Source organism: Pezoporus wallicus, unplaced genomic scaffold (genome assembly GCF_028554395.1).
Source record: "Pezoporus wallicus isolate ANWC-B61680 ecotype Strahan unplaced genomic scaffold, APGP_CSIRO_Pwel_v1 contig_2132, whole genome shotgun sequence".
Taxonomy (NCBI): domain Eukaryota; kingdom Metazoa; phylum Chordata; class Aves; order Psittaciformes; family Psittacidae; genus Pezoporus; species Pezoporus wallicus.
The window spans coordinates 2,373,965-2,390,958 of NW_026637551.1; the positions used below are offsets into that span (position 1 = coordinate 2,373,965).

Below are 16,994 nucleotides of genomic sequence, written 5' to 3' on the forward strand. Positions count from 1 at the left end.
TAGCATTACGCCAGAGAATCCTGGAATAGGTTTGGCTAAAACACATTCAGTATATAGGAGTTTTATTATAAATCATGACTTTGAACTTTGGGGTAGCTTTGACTTGACACGTATATTTTTCTCTTTAATTGATACAGCTTCATCTCTTTTGCCTGAGAACAGTCTAATTGCCTCTTTGGAAATAATTTCTAGCCCAGATTTGCTTGTGAATCTTCTGAAAAACCAAATTACAGCCCCATATTTTCTCTCCTAACTTTTCTACCTATAACTTGCCATAATTTTTCCCTTAGTAGCTTCTCTTTCGTGGCTGTACCTATTCAGATTCTCATCCTTTCAGAAAAGTTTTTGGCTTATTCCTTACCTTATAGCAGGGTGGATTTTTTTGTTTGTTTGTTTCATCTATAAGCATAAAAAACTGTAAATAAACTATAAATATAGTGTCAATTTATCTAGGTTTCAATACATTGGTTAGATTTACAGGGCATCTGCTACCTAGCACTGCTGCTGTCCAGAAAACTCCAGGACAAGTGATATTCTGGCTTTGTTAATCTAGACAAAATAGGTGTATTTAGAGGGTGAAGAGATGGGATACCAAGTAAGAGTTATAAGCAAAATGATTCCTGAAGCATTTCACTTGAGAGATCTGTGTTGGTCACAGCCTATTTTGCTGTATTTTACGTGGTTGTGTCAGTCAAGAATTAAAAACTGAAAAGTTACATTGAAGTCTGATAAAAACCAGTTAAAGTCTTAAGAGACTTTTTTTTGTTCCCATCTATATTAAGAACAACCCGGTTGTATCCAAACTGGTAGCATTTTCCATCTTGCCCTGGCTTTCTCGGAGATTTTGAGATAGATGCAAACAGGTGAAACGGATTTAAGCATTTTGTTGTTTCTGTTTGTGTCATGGATACCACCAGTGCTTCCGTAGCTTCATTTTTCAGGCTGTTCTTTCCACCAAAAACTCCATAGAGAATTCCGAGAAGCCTTCAGTGCCCACCACATCTTTGTCACAGACTTCCTGAGATCAGAAGCCATCTACGTAATGGAAGCAGACAGAACTGAAGCGTGATCATGTGTATCTGAGATCATACATATCATGAACCAAACAATATTGTCCAATGGATTTCAGTCTTTAAATTGATGAAAACAACAGCCAGACTTTCTTCAGGAGAGTAACAGTGGCAGCAATGGAAAGGTGCTGGTGTGTAAGGGCAAATTGTTCATTATCAGACTTGTACACCATGGATGTGCGATGAAGAAAAGAGAAGAAATATATATTAAGAGAAATCGTGTAGGCAGTACTAGCCGTTCAGTCAGGTAATTTATATTTGTAGCATTAGACAATTCCTTATGAATATCTTTTTCTCAAAGAAACCAGGCAAATGTAGAAGGCATAATTTGGGGAAAATAAGGGGGAATTAATAGTAGCTTTCCATTATTTGTCTGCTATTTTAAAGTGCTTTCATGGTCCCAAAATAGAAGTTCGCCTGCCCTAAAATTGCAAAATGTAGCTAGTATCGTTTTATGGCCATGCTGTTGATTTCTGTAATACATCAATGATATTTTACTTTTCAGCAGGCTTTGCAGTTCTTGCTGGATAACTGTAACTATATTCCCATTTTAATATTCAGATGTAAACAAAAAAATATCTTTACTGTGCAAATGAGAAATGCCTTTGGGATATGTAAAAGCCTCCAGGTATTTTCAAACAAGCCATTGTAAAAGTACTACTCATGTTAGTATACTTTGCAGCTACTTTAAATACTATTGATCTCAGTATTATATAAAAAACATGCTATTTCTAGTTCACTGCCTTTTGAAACAGTTTTTTTCTTTTTTGTTTTTGATGATGAGCCAAAAAAAATAGTATTAGAAAGTACCTTTTACAGGTAAACGCATGTGTAAACTCAGATAGAGTTGGTGTTCAGGTGAGCGTATCAAAGGTTTTGAAATATTTTTGTAAACTTGGAGAGCTCTCCTTTAAGACTTTTCTCTTACAGTACCTGAAATGTTGACAGGTCAACTGACTTAATTTTCTTCTAGGGCTTCTAGCTGACCCCTTTCCTCTGTACAGGAGATGTAGCAGGATTCATTAATGATCAAACTGTGGCAATGATACCACAGACTTGGTAGACATAAATGGAGATTGTATTACACTAGGTGATACCCTTGCAGATAGCTGCATTTGGCAAGTTTGCCTTATATATATGTTTTTGCACACCTAAATTCTAAATGTGCTTTGTCTTGCAAGTCTTAGCAGAGAACAAGAACAGATCATTTCAGGCCACTCTAAGAAACAGTGGTAACCTGAATGTTAGTGCCAGTGTTTAAGAGAGAATTTTGTTGTTCTTCCTGGGGAGCAACATCTCCATAGGTGTGCACATATGTGAAAACATGGTTGAAGAGCAAGCGATTAGAAATAATCAAAGAGTTTTTGGAAAGGTAATCACAGGAACTTACATTGTGGTTTGCTACATCCTGTGAATAGCAAATTGTGGAAAAAACATTGACATAGATTCCTCACTGGGTCACGGTATGCAGATGTACTAAAAATGACAAGTACTTTTTATGTAAAAGACTGTGCTGTATGAATGATCAATATAGATTGCTAATGTAAATTGAAAAATATTTTTAAAACTGTATCTTGCATCTTTTGAAGAGATGATAACTTGCAGAAACTTTCTTAAACCACTCGCTGCTTTACTCTCATGCAAATTAACAGGAAATAGAATGACGAGAGAATGAGGAAGTAAAAAACATCTAAGGTGTTTATAAAGGCCATTCCCATTTTGTCACCTGACTTTAAAATAAAGTGGACTCCCTAGTTATTTTCACTCGATAAAATGGACAGAATAATAGAGCATAAGAGTGCAACCTTTCTATCTAAGGTCAAATAATTGTGATTTTTCTACAGTTGATGAAAGTTTAATATCCTGTTTCATTAAAAATTCTCAGAACATTGAACATAAGTCAACATTCCATGGAGAAGAAGGTATTATGCAGCTTGCATGTGTGCATATCTGCATATCGGAGCACAAAATATTGACATGATAATTGCAGTCAAGCCTGATTGAGCAGTGGCCTTTGGGAATTCAGCTGGTGTTGTACCAACTGGATGGCTGCTCAGGACACAGTTTGAAATGCAAGGTGCAAGTTAGCACTTTATTCAGCACAGGCAGGCATCATTTAAAAATCCTTGGGGGAAACCCTGGTGATGTGCAGATGTTAAAGCAGTCTGTTCTGAAGTGCTGATATTTTGAACACTGTAAGAGACTTGTGTATTTTAGATGAAAAATGATTGGAAAATTATTAGGGAAAAATGTCACTATTATCTTTACTACCCTAGTGTAAAAATATGTTTTGTATTTTATGTACATTGCTTAAAATAAGAGGTCTTAAATTGTCTAATGAATTAAAGCAATGAAGTTAGAGATACAAGAAAAATTACATTTCTGTAATGATGGTTTTCCATTTTGATACATACCATGGAAGATAGAACTAGTTCTATAAATAATTTACTAAGGAAATAATTGAATTTTACGTTTTCTCTTTAATTGGGTCTTAAATTATTTTTATAAAGAAACAAAAATAATCGTATGCAGTTTTTTCCATAGGAAATAACTACTGTGCAAAATATGTTATCATTTTAAATTCTTTTTTGCTCCATGCTGTCTAAATCTTAAAGTACTGTTTGTAAATATTAAAGGAAAAAAAAAGATAATGTGCATCAATTATAATTCGTCATGAAATACAAAGATCTTCTAGAATCTGAGGTGAAAGTAAACTCCCTATTAAGCAAAAACTGTTTAGCTCTATTTTTTAATCTCTTCTTAGTAGGTACACAAAAACACAGCATGGTTTCTAGTTGAAAAATTGAGGCATAGACTTTGTTTCTGCTAACCACAGACTGTGCAACCACAGGGATGTGGCTGTACACAGTAAATTACAGTATTGGTGCCATATTTACAGTAACATTGACAGTCTCTACTCTACAGCTTGTCTTTGCACATGGGTGATTCATTATCTACCTAATACTAACATTGTATGCACTTGTGTAAGTCTGTCTGTGAAATAGTTAGAAGCCATAAGACCAGGAGAGATGATAATCAACTTGAATGCTGCATCGCACAGGCTGATACTTTGTAGCCTTTCTAGTTCTGCAGCTCTTCAGATTAAAAGGACCTTTGAGAATTAGTATTTCTAGAAGCAGTTAATTTTCAGTTGTATACTGAAATATAGGTATGCTGTTGAAATGTAGCCTTTGTTCTTTTATTACCCAGCCCAAAGTTTGCAATGTAATTTTAACTATTTAAAGCCAAATTTGTAGATGCATTTTTTTTATTTTTTTAAATCCGTCTATTTGTAAAACTGAAAGGACATATTCCATGAAACATGTAAACAGCAAATTCAATTTATTAGTTAAAATTATTTTGATTTAATTGATGTAGAACTGATGTAAATATATAAAGCTCTGAGTTATTTTTTCTTTACAAATGGTTAATTTGGCTGATTGAAACCTGTGATAGGATGCGAGATGCCTCTTTTCCCAGACTGCTTTTGCTGAAAATTTTAGGAAGCGTAGTGTTTTATAAACTTCTGCAAACTTACGATTTTTAACATCTTTAAGTATCTTACTCATAGTTTAATGGTTCCTCATAGTCCAATGTTTCATTTTTGACAAGCCATTAAAATGTGCCAAACCTCAAAAATACTATCCTGTCCTGTTGTGTAGAGTATAGCATAACACAGGAAAAAAAACTTATATAGGAAAAGTGTTAAGTTTAAGAATATTTTCTTGCTTCTTCATTTTTGTGTGAAGCTGGATCTCAATAATCCTTGTAGCTAAATACATCTGTGTTAAACATTTAAAATAGGTAGTACTCATGGGAAAACTGATTGGAGCTTAAAACTTGTGCAAATTGACAGCCTCTCTTCACTCCATTTTTCATCCTAAGGAAGTCTGCAAATATTTTTAAGTCACATCATTATTGCTCGTAAGTGGTTCTAATTAGGTAAACAGGAGTTTGTCTCAGTCATTGATCATCATCAGCTTCTTGATAGTGCCTGATTTCCCCCTGCCCTAGTATTCCAGTGGATTTTTTAAAATATATTGTAAATACATAATAGCTCATTTAATAAATTCAGTTGAAGTTTTTCTTAATATTTGTTACCCTTCTAAAAAGCAGGAGGTGATTGCTGTAATTCTTATAAAGTCTCATTTTAAGTTGCAACAGCAGATCCAAATATAATACTTAAGATCCAGTCGGTCATACTACTTCGGGTGTCTGTGGGGAACTGACCTGTAATGAGCACTGGAAGCCATCCTGTGCCACCAGAAGCTGCTGATAATGTTCCATATGAGGTTTCAGTGTGTGTGTAAGTTGTAATAATTAAGATTTTACATTTATCTCTGAATGGTAACAGTTGAAACTGTGTTTGGAGGCATTACTACAGCCTCTGCTATCTAGAGAGTCTGAAAAAAAAACCAAAAAGCCAACCCTCTTGAATTTACTCTAAGCTTTTCCTCCTAATTATCAAAGAGCTGTATTTATAAATTTTGTTCCTTGAAAGCTTTGTTTAAAGGACTGTTTGACTGAGCATCAGATAAACAGGGAAAATACTGCATTTAATTAGAAATGCACTTTGAACTGTTGACTACTATTTGCCTGTGTTACAAGCACATTTTTTGCTTTAACAAAGGTCTGTTTCTTCTTTCTAGTCCCAGGCTTTATTCTTCCAGCTTCTTTTGTGCTGCCTGGTCGTAAAGTCGTACGGCTCCATAAATTCCTGACTACCTGTAATACACCAGAATTAGCTGTGCATGCTATTTTTCAGTTCTCCAGAGCAGTTTGTCCTTTTGCTTGGTTCTTGGCTGGCTTATTCATTTCCTTCCCGTTCTCTCTTTTAATACAAACAAATAAATAAATAAAGCCAAAAAAAAAAACCAAAACAAAACCCAAACACCATAACTGTAGAATCATAGAATAGTTAGGGTTGGAAAGGACCTTAAGATCATCTAGTTCCAACCCCCCTGCCTTGGACAGGGTCACCTCACACTAAACCATGCCGCCCAAGGTTTCGTCCAACCTGGCCTTGAACACCACCAGGGACAGAGCATTCACAGTTTCCTTGGGCAGCCCATTCCAGTGCCTCACCACCCTAACAGGAAAGAACTTCTTCCTTATATCCAATCTAAACTTTCACTGTTTAAGTTTAAACCCGTTACTCCTTGTCTCATTATCACTACAGTCCCTCTCCAGCATCCTTGTAGGTCCCTTTCAGATACTGGAAGGCTGCTATGACGTTTCCATGCAGCCTTCTGTTCTCCAGACTGAACAGCCCCAGCTTTCTCAGCCTATCTTCATATGAGTGGTGCTCCAGCCCCCTTACCACCCTCATGGTATTCCTCTGGACTTGTTCCATGTCCTTCTTATACTGAGGACCCCAGAACCGTATACAGTACTCCAAGTGGTAGAGTTGTTTTGAGCCTTGCTTTGGGAAATCTACCTTGCCCATCAGTTTTTCAGATCAGTTAATCCAAAGTGATGAGTTCATGGCTGAGTTAAGAGGGTAGTTAATTTTTGAGTATTTGTGTTTAACTGTGCCTTGCTTTTAAAAAAGGCTGAGTTTGTGAGAGGAGATAGTGATTAGAAGAGTTGGGAAGACAGTGGTATATTGTGAGTGTAGATACAGAATGAGTGGTTAGAGCAATGATTTAAAGTAGAAATACAACATAAAAGAGGTGATTTAAAATGGAGTAGGAAATATATCACTGTGGGAACAAAGAATTAATAGGACAGCTAGTGGTTAAGGTCAGGATGCTTTTGAGGGCAATGGTATTCAGTGGTTTGTGGAGCCTGTGTGTGTGTATTTTTTATGTGTCTACACATTACAATTCTACTTGGTAGTAGATATGTGCTTTCTCTTTTGTCTTGTGAAGCTCTTAAAATGCTGGTTGAGGTAGTCATGTATGTCTCTAATCTTATATTCTTAAATTGTCTAGCTGTAATTAAGACCTGAGAAAATTTGGAGTGTTATGATATTTACAGTTTAGACATAGATTAATATAGGTCTCTTACTTCCTCGAATAGATTATGATGTAATGTGCTTATGGGAGAGAGATATCTTCCCAAAATATTTGGGGTTTGTGTGCTGCAACTTTTATCTTTGAAAAAGGGTAATTGTTGATAGCCATTAAGGACCCCACAGCAAAGTAATTAAGAATGAAAAAGCATTGGTATTTTTATACTAGAGCATTTTTTGTTTACGTTCTGGAGTAATGTTCAGTACCTGTCATGAACAGCATGTTTCAGGAAGATCAAGAAACTGATGTGATAGTATTATACCAACAGTCTATTTACATACATTTTTCCTTACTAACTGCTGATTAAAGTTTCTTAATACGTTTTACTAAATTTTATAAACTTACTAGGAAGTCTTTCAGCATTTTTTAAAACCTAAGAATGGGATTTCTGTGAACTAATTATGCATTATAAGCAGGGTAGGTCAGTTCCATTAACTGTGGTCTGTTATGAAACCTGTTTGTTGTTTTCTCTCTTGTGTTCCCATTTTTATATATATATTTTTTTTTTTCAAAGTATGTCACAGTGTAACCTTTGGAATACATCAGATAACTCCCTGTTTGCATGGATCTCTCTAACTGCAGCCTACTTACTTCAGTTTTTAATAGATGTTTAAAGAGAAACTGAAAAACCGGCTGTACTATATATTTCATTGCTCATGTCTTTCTAGCAGCCTGTTGTGACGTTCCTTGATTTTTTTGATTGCAGGTGATCAAATGCTTTGAGGTCAGGATCTGATGTGCACTTTTCTGTTCAGTTTCTGTTTCATTTAAAATGTTTAATTACTTTTAGACATCAAATGTCTTTTGGAATACTTGTTGAATTTTCATGGTTTCATTTATCTCTGCTCATTACAACTCCTCAATGGTGTTCTTTACAGAAGATTTTTTTTTTTAATGCCATATAACTGCTTAAGTTTCCATGTATTTTTATTTCTCCTAGCTAAATGTAATTTAAATATGTATCTTTACATCTAGTTTTTTCTTGGTTTTATTCAAATGCTGCAACACATCAGTGCTGCTGTATTTGCAGTATGAGAGCACTACTTAGAGATATGATGCCTTGAGACCTTGGTTTCCCAAAACCTTGCTGTAAATTCCTTACCATTTTTATTTAATTCTTTATTTACTCAAGATGAGACTAGATACTTCAACATAGAACTTTATTTAAAAAAGCGTGTTACTGGATAGCCTGTGGGGGCAGTGTAGTTTAGCCTTTAAAACCACTTATAGCAATAGAATATGCAGTAATACGTAATAGTGGAGAAATGTAAGTGTCCATATATCTACTATCCTCATTAGTCACTGTTACAGAGTGCGTCAGCAGATGAAGCCTTTTGTGCACAGCTGGATCTTCTCATCTGTTTTTTTATCAGATTTACAGAGTTATGGGTACCACTCTTGCATTCCCTTCCACCTCTGAAACATTCTCACTTTAGTAGAGTGAAAGTTGTGCAAGTAGGATTCTCTGGCTTCCAGGGATGACTTAAACCCAGCTGTGATGTAAGTTTGAGTGTACTGTGAGGGCACGAATAATTCTAAAGGAGTTTTCTGCTTGTCGCCTGTGGTGGTGGGAATGCCTGAAATATTTGGCTATTTTTAGGGAATATGTGTTTCTCAGACCTTTTGTTAGAGATACATGATAGAAACTTAGCTGTCTTGTGCTAAGGATCTCTGTGTAGCTTTACTATCACATTTGTTTTCTTTATGAAGAAAGCCAGAAGCCAATAAGGGCATCAGCATTTAAAACTCAATCAAGAAATAGGATAGGAATGATATGAGCTGTTTTGTTAAACAAAGTGTTAATGACTCATGAGCTGGCTTTCTACAAAGTGTTGCAGAGATTATTATAGCCTTGCATTTGTTAACCATATAGAGAGGTTCTGTTCATCCCCATTATCAAGCTTCTGAACTGTCTTAACTCTCCCCTCCCCCCCGAAAAAGTTACAGGTTCTGTTCATCTTGAAAATAGTAAAATAGTTATCTGTGATGTTTGCAAGTATTGTTTTAGACATTGAAATGCTGCGTAGCTGAGAATGATTTCACAAAGCCAAGCAGCTTAGTGGCTCTATATCGCCAAGTAGGAAAAAAAGAATTTTGATAAGCCTATGGACAAGTACACTTCCTGCATTTGGGAAAGAATAAGACAGATAATTTCAGCTGCTTAAAATGTATTTTAAGATCTCTTGCTTCTGTTTCTTTTTGAACAAAGTTGTGTTAGCTGTTTACAGATGTAATTTGCTGTCACTTGCCATATGCTCCCTGATTAATTCTGCAAGGCCTGTCAGCTTCAGATAATTCAATTTTCTGTTCTTTAAAATGACATTCATTATCAGGACATGAAAAATTCAAATTATTAACTGCAAATTATGACTAATAAAGTGTCTTTTTTTTGTTTGTTTCCAGAGAAAAACAGAAAGCTGAAGTCAAGGCCAGAAAGGTTTTAGAGATTTTGCAAGCCAAAGAGAGCAAAATAGAAACCCTAGAACAGGTTAGTATTATGCTTAAATAGAACAGTTCAGACAAATTCTGTCATTGGCATCACATTTATATTTCCTAAGGTGTAAAAATAGTTTGCTGTTATGTCTTAAGGTGAAAGTTGGAGGTGATTCAGAGAAGATAACCTTCTGAGGAAGTATTAAACTATTCTGAGTTGTTCAGGCTGTTGACCTTTCACCTAAAAAGTTCTTGTGTTTTTAGAGGAAACTGCTGATGAAAAGTTTTATTAATTCATTGCCTTATTTTGCCTAATAGACAAACCTAAACTTGGATTTCAATCTAGATGAATTCTGACTATGCTTAGATTTGTAACGTGTTCATGATTTGGAAAGGTTTGCCATCCTGACTCATACAAAAATAAAACATTTGCTATAGTAACGAGAACTAAACATGTAGAATACTAAAAGCAATACACCTAAAATACATTTATGTATTTTGGTGTTACTCACTTGTACCAATATTTATTAAGTTAACTATTAGCATAAACTGTAAAATAATGCTGGCAAATCCAGAATGTCATAAATAAGTCTTACGTGTATTCTCAATTGAGCTGTTTACTCAAAACGGGTGCTGTGTGTGAGTAAAAACAAACAAAAAACCAACCCAAGCTGTTGGGTCAAGCCATTGGTGAAATTGAGGAACTATGAGCACATACCCTAAAAAATAAAAATAAAAATAATTATTTCAAAAGTAATCAAAGCTCTTGCACCCCTCTTAATATTTGAAATACAGTACTTAGGAAATCCAAAACAAATGAAAGAAACAGAAGAGAACAATAAATATTGCACCTTCCTTTTCTCCATAAATCTCAAATGGGGTTGTTCTTCCCCAGGTGCAGGACTTTTCATTTTCCATAGTTGAATTCCATGAGGTTCCTTTCAGCCCATTTTTCGAGCCTGTCATCATGACCCTCTGTCCACTTCTCCCAGTTATGTGTCATCAGCAAACTTGCTGAAGGTGGGCTCTGCCCCATAATGCAGATCATTAGTGAATTTCTCACATTTCTGATGGCCTTTACTTAGTCTTGCCTGAATTGAGATAAGTTGTGTAGCCAGTGGTGTAAATTGAGGTTTCCAGAGCTTACCTAATTCTGTTCAAAATAAACCTGATACACCTGCTGCCTGACAAGAAACACGTCTGAAAGGAGGCTATTCATCTTTTTATTTTGTATTAGATCAGTGGCTGGAGTTTCTGTGCGCTGTCATCTCCTTATAGCTGTCGATGTGATTTGTAATGTGTCTGAGGCATGGATCCACATCATTTTTATAGAATCATAAAATCAACTAGGTTGGAAAAGACCTTTAAGATCGTCAAGTCCAACAATTACCCAAGGACTGGCAAGACCACCACTAAATCGTGTCACTAAGGGCCTCATCTACACGATTTTTGAACACTTTCAGGGATAGTGATTCCACCACTTCCCTGGGAAGCCTGTTCCCAGGGAACAGTGATCACCCTCTAAGTGGAGTATCCAGTCTAAACTACCCATGGCACCGCTTGGGGCTGTTATCTCTTGATCTATCACTTGTTACTTGGAAGACCAGCCACCTCATTGCTCCATCCTCCTTTCAGGTAGCTGTGGAGAGTGAAAATAAAACCAACAAATATGACCAGCAATTCATGATTATTCCTACATTTTGATCTGATCCTTAGCTGAAAGAGAAGATTCCTGTGTAAGAAGTTTCTAAGAATTCATGTGCGATAATGCGCTTTCAAGAGGTGGCACCTGTTGTGGCAGCTTCTAAACCTGTAGCATACATTTCCATGAGATTGCTGTCTGGTTTTAGGTAAATTTCAGAAGCTGAAATTGATCAGAAATCTGAAGTTGATAGTGTGATGGAGTGATCATCTGGAAATGGAAAAAGGCTGAAATTATAACTAGAAACAAGGAAAAATGCCAGCTGAGGAAGGAGAGTTTGGCAACTGGATGGGAAGAGTCAACAGATGAGGAGGACAGAAGCTGCTTTTTTTGGTGATCATCACAACTTTAATGCATGTTGTAATGCAGCCCTTTCAGATAGCTTCCCTTAGAGCATCACTGACTGAGAGGAGGTTGTGAAGGGCACCAGATAGTGCCAATGGCCAGTGCTATATATAAAAGCTGTATATGAGGGTGGTGTCATTCTCATATTCTTGCCTCATCCACTCATCAGGATGCCACAGTATCGAAATGAAGAGGATAAATTTCGGAGTTTTTTGAATGGTTTTGGTGGTTTGGTAAACAAAGACTGGAGCTAGCACAGACAACAATGTACTAAGGAGTATTCTTGTTTATATTTCTGGATTGTTCTTTCTTTGTTAATCTAAAGGGTAGCTAACATGCAGATAGGTTGCTTCTAAAACTGTGAGTTTTGGCAGTGATGTAAATGAAAGTTCTTTACTGTACAGTATAGACAGAAGCAGGACTTCAGAGTTGTGTATTGCAGTCTACCAATCTGTTACATTTAGGAAGGTGAGATTTATCCAATTATCTCTTCTGTTGATTTTCCCTTCCCCTTCCCGCCTGGTATAGTTGCAAAAAAAAACATTTGTCATAGGGTATTTATTTATTTGGAATTTCTAAGTGGCCATGACTTGATTGTATGACTCCATGATGAGTAAGGGAAAAAGGGCAAATAAATGACATATCTGTCCTGGGTTCAGCAGTAGCAGTCATGTTTTTTCCTTTGTGTTAGCTGGTGCAGTGCTGTGTTTTGACTTCTAGTTTTGAGAACAGCGTTGGTGAAGCCGATGTTGTCGGTTGTTGCTAAGTGATGTTTACCCTGACCAAGGACTCTGTGAGGCTCATGCTCTGCCAGGGAGGAGGGGAAGCTGTGAGGAAGCAGAGACGGGGCGCCTGACCCGGGTGAACAAATTACCTGACTGGGTTTAAACCACGACAATATCTCATAATTTGAGATGTATGTAAGTTAATGTTGCAGCCAGAAACAACAGAACCCTAGAACAAGAAACTGCGATAATCTTCCATCTCTTTTATTCTGCTTAAACTTTGTCCTGATGTGCTTAACAGCCCTTTTAAAATTCATCTAGTAAGAAACTGTGTTCATCACACCCTAGGTGAGATGCATGTAGATATTTGTTACTGAGACCTGAATTAGTTTTATTGGAGTTTTCCATTGTATTTTTCCCTTTATTGCATCTTTTTTTAAATTGTTGCCTTTGTAGTTGGTTGGTAACTTTTGGTCTCGATAGTCTCAGCTGTTCTTCATCTGGCATATATCTATTTATTCTATGTGCTGTGTGGTAAAAATCTTGCTCCTTTGAGGCTGGTAGCTAGATTGGTATACTGATCATATTACTGTCATTTTTGTTTCACACAGTGGCTCAAAACTTTCCTCAGTAGTTATGTGTCCTAATTTCTATGTGTGTTTTGAGGAAAAGAATTTCTAACTGCTGCCTTTAAGTAAATAACTTACTGTCCTACATTTTTTATTATTTTTCTTCTGAAGGCTGACTTCTGCAGATCTTTTTCTTCATTCTCCTTTTTCTTTGGAAGCATTTTATACCTGGTATATTTAATTTATAATATTTGTCTATGTCTCAAATAGATCACTGGGTTTTGTTGGTTTTTGTTTGTTGTTTTTTTTAATAAGGTGAGGGTTTTGGAAAAATACATAAAAAAATTAGAACTTAAACAATTAATTTAGAGGATAATGTGGGAACAGAGAACTCAGTCTTCTGCCATTCATGCAATAGATAAATTAAAATATCCTCACCTGTGTTCCTTAGAAGATGAAATTAAAGATGTGTAAAAGTGGCAATAAACCTTTTCTGTGACACTGTTAATTAATTAGATTTCAATTTTGATCTGGAAGAACTAAAGCTAATCCTTTTGTCCTAGACCTTGTAATGTTTCAAAACCTTATCAACTGATTATACTCCAGAGGGGTTAAAATAGTACTAGCTTGCCTCATTATCTGCACTTGAAAATCTCCAGCTTGCTGTGCAAATCTATATTAAAGCCCCTTTAATGGGTCCAATTGAAAGAAGCATAATCTACCTTCAAGCATTAATTAATGCTAATAAATTTTTGTTAACTTTTGTACGTTCACCTGGTTGTATTTTTCTTTGTAATAAAATCCTGTTATTAAAGTAAGACAAATGTATGCAGACATTCTTGCCATCCAAACACTTTCTATCCAGTAGCATATAACCTTGATTCTTCTTGTGTAACAAGGGACATGAGGATAATTTTGGTAATAGGGAGTTTAGATGAATGTGTTAGTGGTGATGAGATTATGCAAAGTTTATAAACTCTGCAGAAAAAGTTTCTCCACTGAATGAAATTTATAGATACTGCAAGCAAAGAATATGTGAGGACACTGGCACTTCTGTTGTCTTTAAAAAAGATGATTTTACACAAGTGGTAAAATCACTTGGAAAAGTGATCACCCCTCAGTGATGAAACCTGTCTGGTTTATGTAGCTCTGCATTAATGAATTATTACGTCTTTGTGCCTTTCTGCTCACCACCTTCTAGTTAGTTTTCCCATAAAAATAAGGGAAAGAAATCTTGTTAAGCAGCTCATCTAAGTAAGAAGGATGGGGAGGAGAATATATTTAATATTAAAATAGTTGAAAGTTGCTGATTCTTGTTTATTGACAGAACGCTACCTGAAGTAGGTGGTATGATGACTATGGCTAATACCTGTGGGCTTGTTTGCCTGAAGAAATTAATAAGCTTTAAATTACAGTGTATCTTTACAGCTCATTAGTACTTTTGTGCAAATTCCCGGTAGGAATGCATTCTGTACAAGTTGAAAATTGTTTCTGCGAGCTAGCTTACTTTTTTTTTTTTTTTGAAGGAGTTTTCCTACTTAATCTGCAAAAAAAGCAACTACATTGGGTTTTTTCTGCAGGTATTCTGTAAATCCATGCCTTAACTTTTCATTAATTTGTCTGTGTAGCCATGCCTAAGGTTAGCTAATGTTTCTGGATCCTTATTGCTCATAATTCGTGTTCTTCATGGTGTGTCTACAAAGATAGCATGAAGTGATAGCTGCACTTCGATAAGACAGAAAAAAAATGTAGTTAGTAAATAAATGGGCTGTTTCTTGTCCTCTGCCTGTTTGTCCAATTCTTATGTTAGTTGAGCTCAGAATTCAAGCCTGGAAAGAAGAAGGGCATCATTTTTATGATCTTATTCATGTTCTAGGGAGCTACAGTCTAGTTTGGAAAACTTCTTGTTCAGTCCAGGTAAGAGTAGTTGTCATGTAGTCAATTAGAGTTACAATGGGATAGTGTTTTTTCTTGAGTTAGAAATGGTTTCCAAAGCCATTGGAAACTGTCTTTACAGTAGAGGAGATTAACGTCTTAACTGTGTTTAGCATATTTTCTGGTTGCTGTTTTTTTTTTATTGTTGTAAAGTTAGTATAGTTTTAAGAGGGTGAAGCTGGATTTTATACCCTCTTTAAGGACATTGTTGATGAGGAACCATATATCGTAGCTTCTTACTTGGATGCAAGCAAATTTCCACAAGTTAAAAAAAATTGTTGTTCCTTAAGGACTAAGCAGCAGAAAGAAGCATGCAGTGCCCTTTGAGATTAGGTTCTGGCCCTTATGAATCTGCTGACAGCAGTTAAGAAGGAGCTTATCAGAAAAGTTGATCATGGCAACAGCTGTTCTGTATTTACTATGCCTGATCTGGCAGCATTGATGTATGTGAGTGTAAAGAAATATTGCTGTGTCAGGAGTAGGTGCTAGTAGGCGTTGATTCCTGCAGATCTCAGATAGTCTTGCACACTTCCAGAGACAGAGGCTACCTCACTCTGAGGAACTTGTATAGGCTTTGCTGAGAAGGAAAGTGAGGGAAAAAGCCAAATCCCCAGGTTCCGTAAGATTGTGCTTTTCAGTGAGGACAAGATTAAGAGAAGAGCTCATTTTAGCAGACTTTTGAGTTTGATTTGGAATTAGTAGAAAGAATAGGGGCTAAGAAGATACGTCAGATTTTCTGCTGCCTGACCTAGAGGGCTGGGCTATTGCTTTCCATAGTTTTGAAATACAGCTGCTGTGAAGAGAGGAAAGAGTAGAGAAAGTATCAGTGTATTGGACAGTGCCACTTTACAGCACTGTCTTATATGTCTTGCAGAAAATGCAGTCTGTCTAGACTAGACAAAAGAGGAAAGGGGATTTATTTAGAGCAGCTGAATGTTAAGGTGATATTAGAGTTGCGGCTAGATTGTGAGATTATATTGTCAGCGTTCGCTGTAGTTATCCTGATAGCTGTCATATCCTCATTGGAGAAAAATGGACAGTTAATCTCTAAATCTAGCAGATGCATTACTGCAATATGTTCTATACTCAGGGAGGTGCTGGATATAGTATGAAGCTACACCTTTTCTTTTTTGGCAGTTAATGTCTCATTTCCAAATTAGAGGTGTACTTTTGTGAAAAACTGCCTCTAAGTATTGCCCTCTTGCAGGGCGAGGAGCTTCTGTATTCAGTGTTTCAGAGATGGTGAACCTATTGAACGTGTGCCAGAAACAGTACTTGGCTCCCTTGTCAGTGCAAAAATGCAGCTGCTGGCAACACTTACTTGTACTACACCTGTTCAGCAGAAGGGATAGAAAGAATATTAGGATATTTTAAGTAGTGAAAACAACAGTAGAATTTTCTTTTTAGTGCATGACAGATGGAATGTGTAGTATAGTTGTAAGAAGCAGCTTTAGTGGAATGAAGTGGTACACATCATAAAATTTTTGTCGGTGCTGAGACCTACTTAGCAGATACCTCGCTAAGATGGTTCCTTTGCTGCTAGTGGAAGCGAGGTGCTAGAGTTCCAAGACTGATACACTATATGAAATCACAGTTTATTTCCACCACATGTTTAAACACTAAGAAATCCTGTCAGGTGATTCAAGTAAGGTAGCAAACTTTGCTGAAAACGCCATATTAATCACATCAGACAATTCCAAAGAGGGCAGTAAGGATCATCGTGTTATAATATATTATAGTGTTTGACCCTTCCTTAATCTGTACGTCAGATGAGAATTCAGGAGCAAGACTGACTGGTGGTAGAGAAGTAAGTACATACCCCTACCTGCAGGATGAAGTCAACCTGCTGGTATTTCTGGTCTCCTTTGCTGTAGCAGAACCGTTTTACCTGATCCTGTTAGAAAAGAGCTTTAAAGAGTCTTCATGTTCTTTTCTTCCTCCTGCAAAAAAGGCCTGCTATTTTTCTCTGCCACATAGATAGCATGTAGGCACGTTTGAATGGGCAGTGTTCTAAGGAGTGTTTCTCCTTGTATGTATTTTGTAAGTTATCATGTTTTATTTCATGACCATTAGAAATAGGAGTTCAAAATTCTCATTTGTTTTGGGAATGGATTTGTAGATGTCTGCTTGCGGATTCGTACTTTTCAGAAACGATTATTTAATTTGTGTAATGTCAGGAAGTCCTGGAATGCATGGAGTAG

General features: G+C 36.4%; 1 protein-coding gene across 3 annotated transcripts in view; it reads left to right on the forward strand.

Moving 5' to 3' along the window:
• Positions 1–16,994, forward strand: part of CNTLN (centlein) — a 190,209-nt gene that overhangs the window by 19,925 nt on the left and 153,290 nt on the right. For all 3 annotated transcript variants that reach the window (XM_057406298.1, XM_057406299.1, XM_057406300.1), the window contains exon 3: positions 9,488–9,572. In XM_057406298.1, coding sequence (XP_057262281.1) covers positions 9,488–9,572 — 85 coding nt within the window. The remainder of the gene's footprint in view (positions 1–9,487; positions 9,573–16,994) is intronic.